The following is an 18,591-nucleotide window of genomic DNA, read 5'->3' as shown; positions in this document are numbered from 1 at the left end:
GCAGGACCAACTACAAGCTTACGTTTTCATCTGCTGCTGGGCTTTGCAAATATAACACAGCCAGGGCCATTCAAGGCCATTCAAACCAGACCATTCAAACCAGACCACACAGATGCCATGATTATTTTGCAACAGCTCCTAACCTGATTCCAGGTATCTATCCAAGATCATCTGACAAATATTCTAATTGTGGCTAGCTCTGCAGTGTTCACAATCTGACGTTAAGACTAGCGGCATACTTTATTTTATTGTAACAGTGACAGATCTGTATTTTAAATGGTACAATTGACACAGTGCTAACAACACTGTTATGTTTGTGTTTGATTCTTGCTCAGAGACAGGATGTTTTGCTGTATGTACACCAAGTGTTTACTAGCCAGTTCCTACGGCCGATGGATAAACAAGGTATTTAATCATTCACCGGCCAATGCATTTAGACTTTATTTTTTCTCTTCCCACCTGAGGGCTGATCAGAAATCCAACCACCACCTCTAATATATAATTCCACAAAGTAATGCAAAATTAAGTAGCTTAAACCAGCTATTTCTTATTGATTTGTGAGAATCTGGAGGGCTTGTACATCCACTGGACAACAGGGAGCCAGACTGTAGATCTCTGAAGTCTCAGTGCCTGCTGCTGCTTCTCTGCAGCACAGCAAGGATTGTGCCGGGTTTGGGAAAGCAAGGACAGGCTACGGATGTGGGGAAAAATCTTGCCAGGTCCCTCTCTAGGGAGGAAAGAGAGGGAGGGAGAGAGAGGGAATGCCCTCAGGTCCAGAAGAAAGGTATGGACCACAGTACGGGGCATCAATGAGAGCAGAGGGCCTGCGTGGGCCTGGATTCTAGCTATGGCATTTCCAATTGCTGTCTCCCACTGCCCCCCCCCCCCACTTTGTCCCCATTCTGCTCTCAAGAGTTCATCAGCCCCAGGGCCATGAATTCAGGGGGAACAAAGGGAAGGAGGCAGAATGGAAAGTTTGCTCCTTCGAGGGCTGCTCCACTCATGTGAAATATCTATGCCGATATTTTTTAATTTGCATGTCTCAAGATAGCCAATATGATCATTCTAAACCAATAAAATGCAAGCAAAACAATAAAATATGGATGCCCTCGAGTTCTAGTATTTGGGAACAGGGAGAAAAAGTTCTCTTTCTCAACTCTCTCCACCTCATGCATAATTTAATAAATCTCTATCATGTCACCCCGCAGCAGTGTCTAAAGGGAATCTCCACATTTAGAGGCAGTCAACCTCTGAATTCCAGTGCGAGGAGGCAATATCAGGGGAAGGCCTCGACCTCTATGCCCTGTCCTTGGATCTCCAGAGGAACTGGCTGGTCATTGTGTGAGACAGGATGCTGGACTAGATGGACCCTCGCTGGTCTGATCCAGCAGGGCTCTTCTGATGTTCTTAAAACATGACCTGTTAAAAAATGGCAGAATTAAAGAATCTGCACTACTCTGCAATGGTGCATGCCAGTTAGCCAGCATGGTGTAGTGGTTAAGAGCAGTGGACTCTGATCTGGAAAACCGGGTTCGATTCCCCACTCCTCCACATGAGTGGCGGACGCTGATCTGGTGAACCGGGTTGGTTTCTCCACTCCTCCACATGAAGCACGCTGGGTGACCTTGGGCTAGTCACAGCTCTCTTTGAGCTCTCTCAGCCCCACCTACCTCACAAGGTGTCTGTTGTGGGTAGGGGGAGGGAAGGTGATTGTATGCCGGTTTGATTCTCCCTCAAGCGGTAGAGAAAGTCGGGATATAAAAACCAACTCTTCTTCTTAGCTAAAGGCTTTCTGGAATTATAAACCAACACACACACAAAATAGGTCTTTGATCTAAAAATGAACAAGAATGAACCTGACAGGCCTCTCTGTGAGTTCCCAAGGATGGGGGCCAGCATGGAGGAAGTGTGGCTCCCTTTGGTAACTTGTCCTGCCTCAGAAGGATGTGACGCTCTTGGAGAAAGTCTTGTTAGGCTGACTGACTCCCAGAGGGAGAGCCGTCGGGGAGAAGCCACTCTCTCAGGAAACCTGGGCCCAGGCCTTTTGTTTAAGGCTTTAACAAGGGAAGAACCAGCCCCCTGAACTGCAGAGGTCAACAAATGTGTGACCAAATGGGTGGGCCGCTATCAACCAAGAGCAAGAAACATACACCATTTTCTAGGAGCTCCCTGCTTCACAAAGTTACAATTAGAAGTGTGCAATTGTATAGTTCGGGCTGGCCCAATCTCATCAGATCTCAGGAGCTAAGCCCTGGTTAGTATCTGGATGGTAGACCACCAAGGAATACAAGGTCTCTACACCGAGACAGATTATGGCCAACTATCTCTAAACTCTCTTGCCTTGAAAACCCTACGGTGTCGCCATGAGTCAGCTGTGTCTTAATGGCAAAAAAATGGATATTGCCTCTATATGGATGGCCCAGGTTAGGCCGATCTCATCAGATCCTGGAAGCTAAGAAGGGTCAGCATTTGGATGGGAGACCACCAAGGAAGTCCAGAGCTGCTACACAGAGGTAGGCAATGGCCAACCACTTCTGAACGTCTTTTGCCTTGAAAAACCTATGGGGTTGCCGTAACCTGGCTGCTACTTGGTTTATTTATTTAATTTGGTTATTTACAGCCCGCCTTTCTCACTAGCCTCAAGATGGATTACATAGTGTAAATCAAGGACAATCAACATGACCACCAATTGGATATTGCCAGCTAATTAAATGCCAACTAATTAAATGCCTGGATCATCAATATCTGATACTGTGAAAGGCACTGCCAATACTTCCCAGTTCTACTATTTAGGTAAAGGTAAGGTAATCCCTTGTGCAAGCACCGGGTCATTACTGACCCATGGGATGACGTCACATCACAACGTTTACTAGGCAGACTATGTTTATGGGGTAGTTTGCCCATTGTTTTCCCCAGACGTCTACACTTTACCCCCAGCAAGCTGGGTACTCATTTTACCAACCTCGGAAGGATGGAAGGTTGAGTCAACTCTGAGCCGGCTACCTGAAACCCACTTCCGTCAGGATCAAACTCAGGTTGTGAGAAGAGTTTTGACTGCAGTACTGCAGCTTACCAATCTGCGCCATGGGGATCCTTTTAATTCTGGTGTTTAATTTCCAGTAAATACTGGAAATATCTGGAATCAGGTTGGGAGGCCTTTCTGCAGGTCTCGGCAGTCCAGGTCTACAACCTATTGAAACAGGGGCCTTTCAAAGGACCAGTGTAGCATGGACCAGCTGGGGTACGCTTCTTCCCTCTCCTGCCTTCTGCTGCATGGATGCACTTCCAAATATGTTTCCATTCTTTTTGTAATTTTGGAAAGAACATTATTATAATTTTCACTCTGTTTTGGGAGTACTGATATTTTCCCAGTATTTATTGAAACAGAAACTTTTCCAGACACAACTTTCCAATAGCAAACTCTTGATATATCACACAACTGATATTCTTGCCCTTCTAATATGGAATTAAAACGATAATTTCTGAAGAACACATCCCTGTTTACAATCCACACAACTGACAGGTGATGAGAAGCATATGCGTGTGGATGAAAGGGAAATGAACCCAATCCCCTCACTTAGGCCCTGCTCTTGGTACCCCACCCATGAAGCTCTGCCGGGGCCCAGACAAGTCAGGGCCTTCTCGCCAATGGCACACAGCCTGCAGAGCTCCCACCCCCCGCAAGGAGATTTGCTCGGTTCCCTTACGAGGATTTTGAGTGGCAAGTCATTTCACCTGAAAATGTTATATATATATACTGCAGTCCTAGCAGCCCCCCTGAATTTTCTGGAATCTAACAAAGCCAGAAGGGCGTTTGCACTAGCCAGAAGCCACACCTTACCCTCTGCTGTACTGGAGGGGAAATATAAGCAAACACTCTATGAACAGAGACTATGTGCTTGCCCACAAAGAGAGATTGAATCAACTGAGCACATATTGCTGGGGTGTGCTTTATACAACAAAATTCGCAGTGAAACTATAGGGCAATTGTTGGAAAGATTCCTAGGGAGATCTAATAAAATCAAAATAGAATATCTCCTATCGAATAAAAACCATCAAACGAAGGGTTGCCAGGTTTTGTGCCCAGGTCTACAACCTCAAAAAAACTAAGACGTGTTCTTAAATTAAAGAGTGGTATAGATTTTAAATCCATGGGGTTATTTTATTTTTAGTATTCATTAAGAAGCATTAGTATGTTAAATATGTTACGTTTATCTGTATTCATGGTTGATGTGTACCATGATTATTTTTAATTGTTCCCAATTTTTGTAATTTTGCTGTATTTGCTAGTCATGGACTGTAATAAATACCTTTGGCTTTGAGTGGCAAGTCAAAACATTGGCAATGTCATTTCAACCACGGCTTTTGGTTCCTTGCTGGGAGAACAGTTTTACTGTGGTCTGCATGAGCTCTGATCATTTGTTTTACACTGTGGTTAACTCCTTAACGGACAGAAAAGGGAATGCTCAAATGTTTTAAATAAAAATGAGGGAGCAGCAGAGAGACACGCAGGCAGGCGTTTCTGAAGGGTTGCCTGTGAAAGGCCTTGGAGAATGAAGCTATTTTGCAAGCTGAGAGGAGGCGCCAAGCGAGAACAAGGGAATGGAGAAAATAAAACATGCCAGTTTTCTCTACATGTCTGAAAAGCAAACATTTGTATTTCCAGCACAGAAACATCTCCTATTCTAAATATACATGAGTGCAGGCGTCAGCATCATAAAACGGTGCAAACAGTTTGTGTTCATGAATATTTTATCAGAGAAAAATTAAAATCCAGCCAAACACACACACGGCAACTGACAAACAAGGCAGCCCTGGATGCAGAACTGATTATAACTGGCATAAAATGGGGAAGTAAATCACAATACTAGATCGAATTAACAGAGCCCAGGCTTGATTAGGAATTAGTATTTAAAAGCCCTCTTATCTAAATGTTATGCAAGACCAATTTTTCTTGAGTTTTGCACCCTTATGGGAAGGCAGGATCGAGAAAAGAAAAGACGACGACTTTTAAAAATAGATAAAAGCAGACTGATACATTCTTTTTCATGAAAAACCCAAGCGCTGCTTCAGATACTGGGCAGGGGAATCAGTGGATTTGCCACCGGTTGTATGTTTAGCAGGCTGCTGCAGCCAACCTCTTCAAAGACGTACAATGCACACGTTTCCAAATGCATGTTGGTTGCATTCACACGTGGCACTGCTCTACACCTTTACCTCATTTCTCTAAGCGAAGTCCAACAGACTTCCAATCTATCAATTAGCTAAAATGCCGCAAAAGCAACGAACACCAATACAGCTACGAAAACAGCACTGCCAGCTGATAACCCCATGGATGAATTCCTCTATCAGCCAGCAAGTGTTTCTGAAAGCCTGAGAATGTCCACACAACAGAATGAAGAATCCTGTGACAGAGAGAAGGGCTGTACCACTTCAGGCTGACCTGGAGACCTATGAGGAAAGGCTGAGGGAGTTGGCAATGTTCAGTCTGGAGAAGAGGAGGTCGAGGGGGGGCATGATTGCTCTCTTCAAGTATCTGAAGGGCTGTCACTTGGAGGAGGGCAGGGAGCTGGTCCTGTTGGCAGCAAAGGATAGGACTCGCAACAATGGGTTTAAATTGCAGGAGGAAAGATACCGGCTGGAATATTAGGAAAAAAGTTTTACAGTAAGAGTTGTTCGACAGTGGAATCAGCTGCTTGGGGAGGAGGTGAGCCCCCCCCACACTGGCAGTCTTTAAGCAGAGGCCGGACAAGCACTTGTCAGGGATGCTCTAGGCCTGTGGTCGGCAAACTCATTAGTCAACAGAGCCAAATATCAACAGTACAACGATTGAGATTTCTTTTGAGAGCCAAATTTCTTAAACTTAAACTATATAGGTAGGTACACTGTTTATTAACTTGATAAACTTTAATTAAAGTTTTAAGTCTTATTTAACTATAGGTACACTGGGGAGGAGATGCTAGGGTTGCCAGGTCTCCAGCCACCACCTGGAGGTTGTGCAACCGAAACAAAAACTAGTGCCCCAAATGTGACTATTGGAAATCTCAAGCACTTATGGCAAAAACAGACAAAAATATGCTGATAAGTCAATCACTCTATTGTATATACAAAACGCAAAATGCAAAACTGTATAGATTCGCCATCCACCTTTACAAGTGAGCTAAGAGCTTGTTCAGCCAGAACAAATGTTCTGTGGATAATTTTATAGTGGACTGCCAACGATGAAAAAGCGTTCATGCGAAATAGGACTTTTACCGGAAACCTATTTTGGAGTTCACCTATACAGCTGCAAGGACTCCTTTACAAGTTGCAAGGACCTTGAAATACACGGGCTGTTGTTGGAGTACACTTACACAGCTGCAAGGACTCCTTTACAAGCTGCAAGGACCTTGAAACATACGGGCTGTTGTATTTTCTCCTTTGGAATTGATTTGTGTATAGCACTGTTTTGCATTTTGCGTTTTGTATATACAATAGAGTGATTGACTTATCAGCATATTTTTGTCTGTTTTTGCCATAAGTGCTTGAGATTTCCAGTAACCACCTGGAGGTTGGCAACCCTAGTAGAGGAAGGGAGGTGGGAGGGATGGAGAACGGAAGAAAGGAACTGGGAAAGGAAAGAGAATGAAGGAACTGAGGAAGGAAGGAAGGAAGGAAGGAAGGAAGGAACTGGGGAAGGAAGGAAGGAAGGAAGGAAGGAAGGAAGGAAGGAAGGAAGGAAGGAAGGAAGGAAGGAAGGAAGGAAGGAAGGAAGGAAGGAAGGAAGGAAGGAAGGAAGGAAGGAAGAGTGGGGGAGGGACAGAGAGAAAGAAAGAGGAAGGAAGGAACTGGGAAAGGAAAGAGAATGAAGGAACTGGGGAAGGAAGGAAGGAAGGAAGGAAGGAAGGAAGGAAGGAAGGAAGGAAGGAAGGAAGGAAGGAAGGAAGGAAGGAAGGAAGGAAGGAAGGAAGGAAGGAAGGAAGGAAGGAAGGAAGGAAGGAAGAAAGAAAGAGTGGGGGAGGGACAGAGAGAAAGAAAGAGGAAGGAAGGAACTGGGAAAGGAAAGAGAAGGAAGGAACTGGGGAAGGAAGGAACTGGGGAAGGAAGGAACTGGGGAAGGAAGGAAGGAAGGAAGGAAGGAAGGAAGGAAGGAAGGAAGGAAGGAAGGAAGGAAGGAAGGAAGGAAGGAAGGAAGGAAGGAAGGAAGAAAGAAAGAAAGAAAGAAAGAAAGAAAGAAAGAAAGAAAGAAAGAAAGAAAGAAAGAGTGGGGAGGGACAGAGAGAAAGAAAGAGGAAGGAAGGAACTGGGAAAGGAAAGAGAAGGAAGGAACTGGGGAAGAAAGGATGAAAGGGAGGAAGGATGGAAGGAAGAAAGAAAGAAAGAAAGAATGAGTGGGGGAGGGACAGAAAGAAAGAGGAAGGAAAGAACTGGGAAAGGAAAGAGAAGGAAGGGACTGGGGAAGAAAGGATGGAAGGAAGGAAGGAAGGAAGGAAGGAAGAAAGAAGAGGGGGGAGAAAGGAGAGGGGGGAGGACGAGGACGGAGGGGGACAGCAGGCCTTTCTCTGGCGGACGCGCGGCTGTTGAGGGGCCGCCTGGCCCTCCGCGAGCACCCTGAGGAGGAGGAGAAGGTGGCGGGCGAAAACGGCCGGGGGAGAGGCGCCTGAGGAGGAAGACGATGGCGGCGGCAGCCTGGAGCTGAACTTTTGGGAGCCGCCTGAGTGGGACGAGGAGGAGGAAGGCGGCGAGGAGGAGCTGCTGCTGGAGCCTGGAGGAGGAGGCCCGGCATCGTTGCTGCTGGCCTCCCCGCCGCCTGTCAGCTGTTGGGGGGCGAAGGGGGGGGAAGAGGAAGAAGCCAGCCACGTGTGTGCGAGGCAGGAAGCCTTCAGCCCTGCTGACGCGCGCACGGTGGGGGGGGGAGGTGTTGTGTTGGCGCTCTTCCCTGCCGCCCCCCTCGAAGGCCCCTGCCAGTGGCAGCAGCACCGAGCCCAGCCCGGGGGATAACAGCGGGGGCAGCGATGCCAGCAGCAACGAGGCAGGGCCTCCAGGCTCCAGCAGCAGCTCCTCCTCGCCGCCTTCCACCTCCTCGATCCCCTCGAACCCACATGAGCAAGCGCGGGGCCCAGCAAGGCTGAAAGCTTCACGCCTCATGCAGGCACGCCCACAGCTGGCTTCCTTCTCTTCCCCCCTCCCTCACTGCCCAACAGCTGACAGGCGGCGAGAGGAGGTTTAAAGGGCGCCGCAGCATTCCTGCACACTGCGGCATCTGGAGCAGTTTCAGGGAGAGCCGTGTTGGCCCGCATTTCAATGGATGGGCCCTGGTGCTACCCCCGGCCATTCTCCACGGGGTGGGGGAGAGACAGCGCACCCGCTCGCTTGCTCTCTCGCACTTGCTCGCTCTTGCTTTCTCTCAGGCGCGCCAGCTCTGGACAGGAAACTCGCCTCTGCTCTCTCTCTCTCTCTGTCCGGCGCAAAGGGAGCAAGCGCAGCACGGTTGCCGGCGCGAGAGCAGGGGCTCCAAACCAAGTGGCAGAGCCGCACTCAAGGGGCCAAAGAGCCGCATGCGGCTCATGAGCCGCGGTTTGCCAACCACTACTCTAGGCTGATCCTGCTTCAAGCAGGGGGTTGGACTACATGGCCCCTTCCAACTCTATGATTATATGACAGCGGGGGAGAAGCAGTTTCTGAATGCTTCCCTGCGCAGAAGCATCCCTGCAAGAAGGAAACAAGCACACCAAAGAGCAAGCTGGATCACAACTTTTTTTCCCAGTGTGCTGGTTTTTACTTACAGGGGTTCATTCACATGGGCAGGGTCTAAACCCAGCTTTCTTCACTAGCAGTCTAAGTAGTTCAAGTCCACTCTACCATGTCAGGATCCAACCACCTCATTCTGATGGATGCATAGACCAGGCCTAAGAGACGTCTTTTGGCTAACTTCCTCTGGGAAGCTGCTCCATAACCATGGGGCTGGCACTGCAAAGATCCTGCTCCTTGGGATTCAGTCTCGCGCAAAGATGACCTTAACTGGTGAAGGGAGAGGTGGTATCCAGGGCACAGAGATCCAGGGTGTGGAAGGACTTACAAGGATTCAGACAACTCAGGTATAACCCAGAGAAGGAGAAGAGTTGGTTTTTATATGCCGACTTTCTCTACCACTTAAGGAAGAATCAAACTGGCTTACAATTGCCTTGCCTTCCCCTCCCCACAACATACGCCCTGTGAGGTAGGTGGGGCTGAGAGAGTGTGACTAGCCCAAGGTCACCCAGCTGGCTTCATGGGTAGGAGTGGGGAAACAAATCCAGTTCACCAGATTTGCCTCCACCACTCATGTGGAGGAGTAGGGAATCAAACCCGGTTCTCCAGTTCAGAGTCCACCGCTCCAAACCACTGCTGTGTGAAGAGGCCCTGAGCATTCTTGCCACACACACTCACATTTTTGCCTTTCTGCCACCGGTCCCCTACAGCAGGCTGACAGTCCACAGGAGATTTCTTTGAAGTCTATGTGGTTGTCACGGTTTTCATCAAAGGCATTAAACAGACCTGCAAATGACAGAAGCATTGGAAGGTGCACACGGGTCCCACAATCAGCCTGATTCTAAGGGCTGACTAAATCCCAGGCTTGCAACTTCCATGCCCACCCTCCAAAAAAGACCACATAAACAAAAACAGGGCAGCAAAAACCGGCTCTTCTGTGACACCTATCAACCATTCAGCTACCCCTTCCCATTAAAACTTCCAACCATTTATGAGAAAGTATGTCCTCTCGCCTACAGGAGAAAGAAACAATTTGGAGGGGGAGCAGGAGAAAGGATCATCTCCAGCACTGTTACCCCTCTGCAACATTTACCTCTCCCACATTCCAAGGAATGGTGAGTTATTCTGTCCTTGGCCAGCCTCTGGCAGCGACTCTCCTGACTTGCAACCTGATACTGAACATGCTTTTAAGGACGCATCCTCAGCCAAAGGATAATTGCCCACTATTGTTCCCTGCTGCGCCAGGAGGAACAGTCTCTAGAGTGAAAGTTTAAATTGCCTCCCAGGCCAGCCACACCTTCCTTCTTTGGAAAACAGAAATCCTGAGTCCAGGGGGACAGACTGGAGATCTTTCATTTGCTGAACCGATGACTGACATCCCTTGGGAAGAACTGCTAATTCACATTGACCTTTCAAGATGGAGTGGCTTCTGAGTTTTAACAAACAATCCAAGATGGAAATAACCCCCCTCCCAAAAAAAATTCACAAAAGAGAGAACCATGAATTTTTCATACCTTCGCCCAGAGAGGGATGGATTGGAGGAGAAACCAAAGGGCTGAACGTTTCCAGATCAAAACGCCCCGTCCGCGATTGAGCTTTCAGGAGCCAATACCGTTTCTCGAGATCAATGATATCCGATTCTTCCACTGCGTAAAAACCGAAAGGAAAAAGTTAGACGGCTGAAAAGGAGCTGTGAAACAGTATTTCCAAGTCACTGCAGGAGAGGCCGCCCAGAGCCGCTCCCCAAGTCCAGATCTTCCACTGGCCAGCTGAGCCAAGCCAAGGGAGAAACACACAAAGCCACAGTCTGGAGAACTGATGTTATGAAGGGGCAGCGATATTCTGGCCTTTAAACTGTTTTGTGGTCTCCTGTCCTCAAGCAGCTCAATGCCTGGGCTCCTTTCCCCAATCCGGTGAGGAACCCACAGAGAAAGAGCCTTGGTTCACTTACCGTGAAGGCTTCTTCTGCTCGTAGGTAAGAAGGGCGTCTTCATTCCAGGTTATTTTCCTTATTTGCTAGGGAAGGCAGGATTCAACAAAAATGTAGGCCTTCCGGTTCCCCGGGGGAAATGACCCCCTCCCATCGGAATGCCTCAGTAGTTGAAAAGCTTAACATTAATCATCGAAAAAACTATTACGATTTTAATTTTGAAAGAAACATTTTTCCCCCTCGACAGATAAGGTAACGAAAGGAGCAAACGACTGGAAACGAAAACACCTTTAAAGGTTAACATGAACAATTTCACTCAGGACACCCTCCCCTATTTATTTATTTTTAATTCGGTGTGCTTCTGGCAGGAACTAGGGAGGGGAAGACGCCCTTCTTACCTACGAGCAGAAGAAGCCTTCACGGTAAGTGAACCAAGGCTCTTTCTCGCTCTATGTAAGAAGGGCGTCTTCATTCTGGGACCTACCAGAGCTGTTAATGAATTAGGGTGGGGAGTTAGTCCTCCTGCACTGCCTGAAGCACTCCCAGGCCGAAAGCAGAGGAATCTGTGGAGAAGGTATCCACCTTGTAGTGTCTAGAAAAGGTTGACAAGGAAGACCAAGTAGCGGCATTGCATATTTGTTCCAGCGACACCCTATGTCTGAAGGCCATAGTGGTGGCTGCGCTCCTAACGGAGTGTGCCGTAATGGTGGACGGAGTTTGTATGCCGGAGTTTTTATAGGCTTGGAAAATACAGGCCTTGATGTTACTGCTAATGGCCGCCCGGGACATAGCTCCGCCTTTGTTAGGAGCCGTCAAGGAAATAAAGAGGTGCTCTGATTTCCTAATCTGTTGAGTTCGACGGATGTAGATGCGTAGGGCTCTTTTAACATCCAAAGAGTGCCACTCCCTTTCCCTTTGGTTGGAAGGGTTTGGGAAAAAGGTAGGGAGAACAATCTCCTGCTCGAGGTGAAAACGTGTGTGAACCTTTGGAATGAAAGTAGGATCTGTCCGAAGAACCACTCTGTTCTTATGGAAAACACACAGCTCCGGCCGTACAGAGAGAGCTCCGAGCTCTGATACCCTCCTGGCCGAGGTGACGGTGGTAAGGAAAAGAGCCTTCATGCGGACCCACTTGAGGTCGACCTTTCTGAGAGGCTCAAACGGTGACTTAGTCAAGGCTTGTAACACGGTGCGTAAATTCCAGGAAGGGAACCTATGAACCACCGCCGGGGATGACAGCTTAACCCCTCTAAGAAAAGCGCGGATATGAGGGTGTTTTGACAAAGGGTATCTTGCCACCCGAGGGACTAGGGTGGCTATTGCGGCCAGCTGACGTCTCATGGTGGAAACTTTAAGGCCGAGCTTTCTTCCATCTTGAAGAAAGGCTAAAATGTCCGCCACCCTAGGTGTTAGAGGATCTTTGGCGTTACGGTGGCACCACATGGCGAAAACCTTCCAAGTAGCTCCGTATATTCGTTGAGTGGCTGGCTTCCGAGAAGCCAAGATGGTATCTACAATGCCAGAATTGTATCCCTGATCTATGAGGTCTCTCCTTTCAAGTGCCATACGGTTAGTCGATACCACCCGGGGTCCGGGTGGCAGATCGGTCCTTGGGTTAAGAGGTCGTGTCTGGACGGAAGTCGCCAGGGAGGTTGGATGGACATCTGTTGTAATGCCGGATACCATGGCCGTCTTGGCCAGTCCGGAGTTACCAGCAGTATCGTGGCTTGGAGAGTCCGAATACGTCTGATTACCCTGGGAATGAGAGGCAGAGGTGGAAAAGTGTAGAGTAGTCCGGTTGGCCACGGGGACAAGAGGGCATCTATTTTCTCTGCTCCGGTTTGGTGATACCTGGAGTAAAACCTCTTGAGCTGGGAGTTGGCTGGAGTTGCAAACATATCCACCTGTGGGACCCCGAATCTGATGGTGATTTGGTGGAATATTTCCGGGTGCAGGGACCACTCGGCCTCGTCGAGGTGTTGTCTGCTGAGCCAGTCGGCCTGAACGTTCTGGACTCCCTGTATGTGTTCGGCAGATATCGAAGCCAAGTGGGACTCTGCCCACTCTAAGATCCTGGAGGCCTGCTTGTGTAGGGAGGACGACTTGGAGCCCCCCTGTTTGTTTATATGCGCCTTCGCGGCTATGTTGTCCGTCCTTATGAGAAGGTGTGATCCCGCTATCTGAGGACCGAAGTGTAAGATGGCTTTCCAAATAGCTGTTATCTCTAGGAAGTTGATGCTTTTCCTGAGATGATTGGGTTCCCAGAGGCCCTGAGTTGGTTGACCGTGTAGAGTCGCTCCCCATCCCATCAGGCTGGCATCCGTGAACAGTTGTACGGGAGCTTCGTGGATGTACTGCAGCCCCCGAGATAGATTGTCGGGAATCGTCCACCAAGTCAGGCTCGCTCGGACCGAGTTCGAGAGTCTGAGGAACTTGTGCGTTTTCTTGGCAATGTCCTTCTGGAAAGGGCGGAGGAACCATTGTAACGGTCTCGCCCGAAACCGAGCCCATGGCACTGACGGGATGCACGAGATCATGTGCCCTTGGAGCTTGGCTAATGCCATGAGGCGAAATGATGGAGCAGATGCTGCCTGTCTGGCGAGAGAAGAGATGGATTGTACCTTCTCTGTCGTGAGGATGAAAGAGCTGGTCGTAGTGTCGATGACGACACCTAGATGTGTCCGCTTCTGTGAAGGAATCAGTTGACTTTTGCTCGTGATCCTGCAAGATCTTGAGTACGATGTTGGTGTGGATCCGACTCAGCTCCTGCGTAGGAGAGGATATGAGGATGTCGTACAGGTACAGGTGCACCTGGACTCCCAGTTTGCGGGCCTCTACCATGAGGGTCACTAGAATCTTGGTAAAGACCCTCGGGGCGATGTTAAGCCGAAAGGTAGAGCCCGAAACTGATAATGTTCGTCCTGGCAGGAGAAGCGCAGGAACTTCCTGTGATTCTGGTGGATGGGAACATGGAGATACGCCTCGGTGAGATCCACCGAGGTCAGGAAGGCCCGAGGAGTTAAGGACTCTGAGATGGATTTTAGAGTTTCCATCCTGAACCTTTTGTAGATGACGAACTTGTTCACCCATTTGAGGTTCAGGATGACTCTCCAGTCCCCGTTTTTCTTTGGAACCGTGAAAAACACAGAATACACCCCCAAGCAGCGCTCTGAGAACTCGACGGGCTCTATGGCCTGTATGTCTAACAAATGGCGTATTGCTTCTTGTGTGCGGATCAATTTTTCCTTGCCTAATGGTTGTGTTTTGGACATGAACCTTGAAGGTGGGGTCTTGCGAAACTCTATTAGGTATCCTTGATCGACAATCGAGGACACCCAATGATCCGCCTGGGATGACCTCCATGCCGCCAGGAAGCGGGTGAGACGGCCCCCCACCGGACCGACGGAGGCGTCATTGCTTGGACTGTTGAGGTCCATACCCGGCTCTGTCGGAGGGCTGGGTGGAACGTTGAGACCTGGAGTAACGGCCTCCCCTTCGAAAGGAACCCCGGAAAGAGTTCCAAGAACCCCTTCGTTGTTCGCCACGAAATCTGTTGAGGGTGTGGGAGGAGCGAAAGGGACGAAGGTTTTTTGGTCTTGCTTATAGCTCTTGGGGAGCGCCTTCTTTTTGTCCCTAGTCTCTAAGATAGGGTCAAGTTGATCACCTGTGATTCAGACAGGTCCAAGGCCTCTAGTGTCTTAGTTAAGAGGGAGGGGAAATCCTCCTGAGAAAAGAGCCTGAGCTGTTTCTCCTCCGGTTTTGGAGGATCCTCCTCTAGGGGGGAATCCTCATCATCCTCCCCGTTCTCATCCTCTAAGAAATCTGGGGAAGATTGGGGCTGCATGACTACTGTCTGTCTGGGTTGGCCAGAGGATTGGCTGCTAACAGCGTTCTCGTTCCCAGGCCCCTTGTGACTGTGGATAGTACTGGGTCCCTCCAGGGGATCCTGACAATCCTCTGTGCCTCTAATGGAAGGCGTAGGGGTCGCTTGAGCCACCAATAAGCCGTCCACAAAAACGCTCCTAATGAGCTCGGTGAGTTCAGCCCGTAAGGCAGCCAGCCCCCCACCATCTGAAGCCCCCGCGACCGCTGGTACGTTACCGGTGGCAGATCCCTGCTGCGAAGTCAGCGGTCTGTGGGGAACCTTGCCGCCGCCAAGGAGGACGTGGCTAGAAGCCGCGGCATTCATAAGGGGCCCCGCCGCCCCCGGCGGGTCCGCGGAGCAGTCGAAAGCCTCCGAGACAATTGGCGTCCGGCTAGCAGCCGCGCCTGCCGTCTGGCTAGCAGCCGCGCCTAGTTTCACCCGCTCTGCCACGGAGGTAGCGGCGAGTGCAGTAGGTGACCGGCTAGCAGCCGCGCCTGGGTCTTTCTTCTTCTTCTTAGCTTGCTGCGCTGGGTCCGGTTTTTTCCTTCGTTTGGGGTTGGCCCCCTTAGAGGAATTAGAGGGTTCCCCGCGGCTTGGGGATTCCCCGCGGCTTGGTGCTGCCGCGGTAAGGAGACCCGGGTCCAAATCCTTGGATGAAATAAATTCGTCCTGGCCGGGAGCCGCCATTTTCTTTAGGCGGAAAAAAGGCTATCTCCAACCCTCAGGGCCCTTCACACCCGACAACAAAGGACAAAACGGACACAGACTAAATAAGGACAAAAGGTAAGAAGAGGGAAAATACAGAGGGGAAAAATCTTTGGAAAATGGGAATACTTCCCTGTTTAAATTGCTAAAGAGTCAGTGAAAAAATGGCGGAGCCCGCCAGAAACCTCCTTCCCTGACAAGGCAGGAAACAAAACCGAGGCATTCCGATGGGAGGGGGTCATTTCCCCCGAGAACCGGAAGGCCTACATTTTTGTTGAATCCTGCCTTCCCTAGCAAATAAGGAAAATAACCCGGAATGAAGACGCCCTTCTTACCTAGAGCGAGAAGACCAAGGAAAGCTCTCTCACCTTGGAATAATTTGGCTGTTTGTACCACCAAGTAAAAAGAAAAATTTACAACACAGAGAAGTTATTGTGGGCTAAAAGCAGCCTTTAAAAAACCAGCAGTTCCTCTCAGGCTTCATGTGAGGAACTCCCAGCCACCTAAGGCCATGGGCAAAGAAGAAGTGTTGGTTTTTATATGCCGACTTTCTGTACTACTTAAGGAAGAATCAAACCAGCCCACAAACACCTTCCCTTCCCCTCCCCACAACAGACACCCTGTGAGGTAGGTGGGGCTGAGAGAGTGTGACTAGCCCAAGGTCACCCAGCTGGCTTCGTGTGTGTAGGAGTGGGGAATCAAACCCTGTTCACCAGATCAGCCTCCGCCGCTCATGTGGAGGAGTGGGGAATCAAACCTGATTCTCCAGCTCAGACTCCACTGCTCCACACCACAGCTCTTAACCACTACATCATGCTGGCTCCAAAGATGGGTCGCTGGGGTGACCTGAAATTTCATCACCAGCAGGGTAAGCCTTGAGCACACTCCAAAAGGAGAACAGATTGTTCTGCATATTGTGCTACAGTGCAGCATCATGAATTAGAAAATGGCTCCCCCACTGGGGTTGCCAGGTCCCTCTTCGCCACCGGCGGGAGATTTTTGGGGCAGAGCCTGAAGAGGGCGGGGTTTGGGGAGGGGAGGGACTTCAAGGCCATAGAGTCCAATGGCCAAAGTGGCCATTGTCTCCAGGTGATCTGATCTCTATTGGCTGGAGATCCGTTGAATTAGCAGGAGATCTCCTGCTACTACCTGGAAGTTGGCAACCCTATCCCCCACCCGTCTGCTGCTTCTCCATTGCAAAACCCCTCCATGAGCCAGCGAGAGAGAGATTTGCGAAGCCTCTTTGAAAAACGGAGTGTGACAGCCAAACTCTGCTGGCTACCAGAGAAACAGGAAACTACGAAGTTCAGCCAAACACTGTGAGCCTGTGGCTATATTTTAAACTATTTTAATGGGTTATTATTTATTGTGTTTTAGACTGTGTAAGCCGCTCTGAGCCAGACCTTTGGGTTGGGGAGAGCGGGGTAGAAATGTAATAAAATAATAAAATAAATAAATATAGGAACTGGAGCAAGGCCGAGCCATAAAGGTAACCACAGGCTTGGTTTCTCTTTGCACCAGCCTTTTATTTGAGGGGCTGTTAAGATACACACTTGTCAGTTTTTACCACAAAATTTCTATTTCCAACAGAGCATTTAGCCTTTTCTTTTCCCCCCTCTGCCGCCCCCCCCCCAACAGATCAGGTTCTCTTCCCATACGAGTCTTCAAATCAGGATATGAAATTGAACATGGTTTCCTTTTATTAATTTACTTTTTTATTACAGCCATAAAAAAGGGGAGCAAACCCAAACAAATCTTTCTTTTGTACAAGAGAGACAAAATCTGTAAGGTTACACAACCAGCGTGCTATAAATAAAATCATCTTCCGTAGCGAATCTTTTTGGAAGAGAGCCTTTTCTTGCGGTATTGTCAATTTGGAGGAGAATGCAAAATGGTGAGAACAGCCAAAGGCCACTGGAACCCACCTACTATTTCTGCGGGATGAAGGATTTCTGTTGGCGGAATAGCAACTTCTCCACCTCCCCCCCACCCCCCGAACAGAAGCCGTAAATGCTTACCAAAATATTGTTGGGGGAGGGTCAGAGGTCTGCCATAGGATGGAGGAATTGGTGAAAATAACCCGGGCCTCCCCATTCCAAAGATTCTACCTGCTTACTGTAAATTTTTAACTGTCCCCAAATACAGAGTGCTTTTTTCCAAGGCCAGATTAAATGCACTGCCATTGGGGGAGTTAGCAGGCTGATTTTCTGGGGTCCCCTTTTCTGAGCAACTTTGTGATTGTGGATCAGGGAGTTTGGACACTGATTGGCATTTTTTTGTAGATTGTAAAAAGCATGATTTCTCCAGAGACAAATGGATCACAATATACATTCAGAGGTGGGGACCTGCCCTAAAGCAAGATATAGTGGCAAAGTTATTGGCTGATACTGACCCAAATGTAACCCTCGCTGTGGCAAAAATTTTATCTGTTTTTTAATTGTACCTCTTTTTAACTGTATGGTTTAGATATTATATTTTTGTATGTATGGTTATTCATGTATTATGGAATGTACTGAATTTGTTTTGCTTATGATCTGTTGGTCCACAAGCATAAAGAATGGAATAAAGGAAAGGAAAATAAAGGAAAGGTGAAAATAACCTCCCCCCTTGCATGGGTTGAAATTTTAAATGGGATTCAATTCCCTGTATCGAACTTATCCCTCGCCCCCGCAAATTAACAGTATTAAAAGCATAGAGAACCTACATTTTCTAAACTAAACATAATTAAGAATGCTGCATTCCAAATATATTCATACCAATCTGTTAACTGTGGAGGTACTGAAAATTTCTAATATGTAAGTAACCTTTTGTTGTTGTTTTTGGCTGTTAAATGATTCCAACTCATCATCTGCAGCAGCGTCTTTTAAATAGCTCAACAGAACTATTTTTGGATGGGATTTTGTAACCCATCATCTCTTCAAGCCGTCCTAAAAATTTGGTTCCAGAAAGCCTTAACAGAAGAGCAGGTCTAAAGCATATGATCGTCATCAGCACGAGTTAGGTAGAAATGCCTGTAATTATTAGACATTCCAAAGCTTAATCCTGCAAACCCAATGGTCTGTTTTCAGAAAGCCACTGACCAAGAGAACATGGCCTGCAGGCTGAGGGTCTCTAGTTTGATTCCCAGCCTCTCCAGTTACTAAGGATCCCAGGAAGCAAGTTTGGGAAAGCCAAAATCTCTGCCTGAGACCTTGGGAGAGCCGCTGGCAGTCAGAGGAAAAAGTCCTGGACTCCACAAACCAGTCATCTGATTCCGTGTAGGGCAGTGTCATCTGTTCAGGCATTACAGCCACCTATCTAACATAAAAAAACAACAACATACTAAGCTCCTTCCCTGTTCATTGGGACAAGCGCTTCCACA

General features: G+C 48.5%; 1 protein-coding gene across 1 annotated transcript in view; it reads right to left on the bottom strand.

The window, feature by feature from the left end:
• Window positions 1-18,591, bottom strand: part of USP32 (ubiquitin specific peptidase 32) — a 249,919-nt gene that overhangs the window by 73,922 nt on the left and 157,406 nt on the right. Inside the window, exons 6-7 of the mRNA XM_056865259.1 lie at window positions 10,245-10,376; window positions 9,409-9,516 (exon numbers count right to left, since the gene is read on the bottom strand). Of these exons, the coding sequence (XP_056721237.1) occupies window positions 9,409-9,516; window positions 10,245-10,376 (240 nt within the window). The remainder of the gene's footprint in view (window positions 1-9,408; window positions 9,517-10,244; window positions 10,377-18,591) is intronic.

The sequence above is a fragment of the Euleptes europaea genome, chromosome 19 (genome assembly GCF_029931775.1).
Source record: "Euleptes europaea isolate rEulEur1 chromosome 19, rEulEur1.hap1, whole genome shotgun sequence".
Classification (NCBI taxonomy): domain Eukaryota; kingdom Metazoa; phylum Chordata; class Lepidosauria; order Squamata; family Sphaerodactylidae; genus Euleptes; species Euleptes europaea.
Note: the sequence above shows the minus strand (reverse complement) of the source record. Positions and strands in the feature narration are given on the sequence as shown.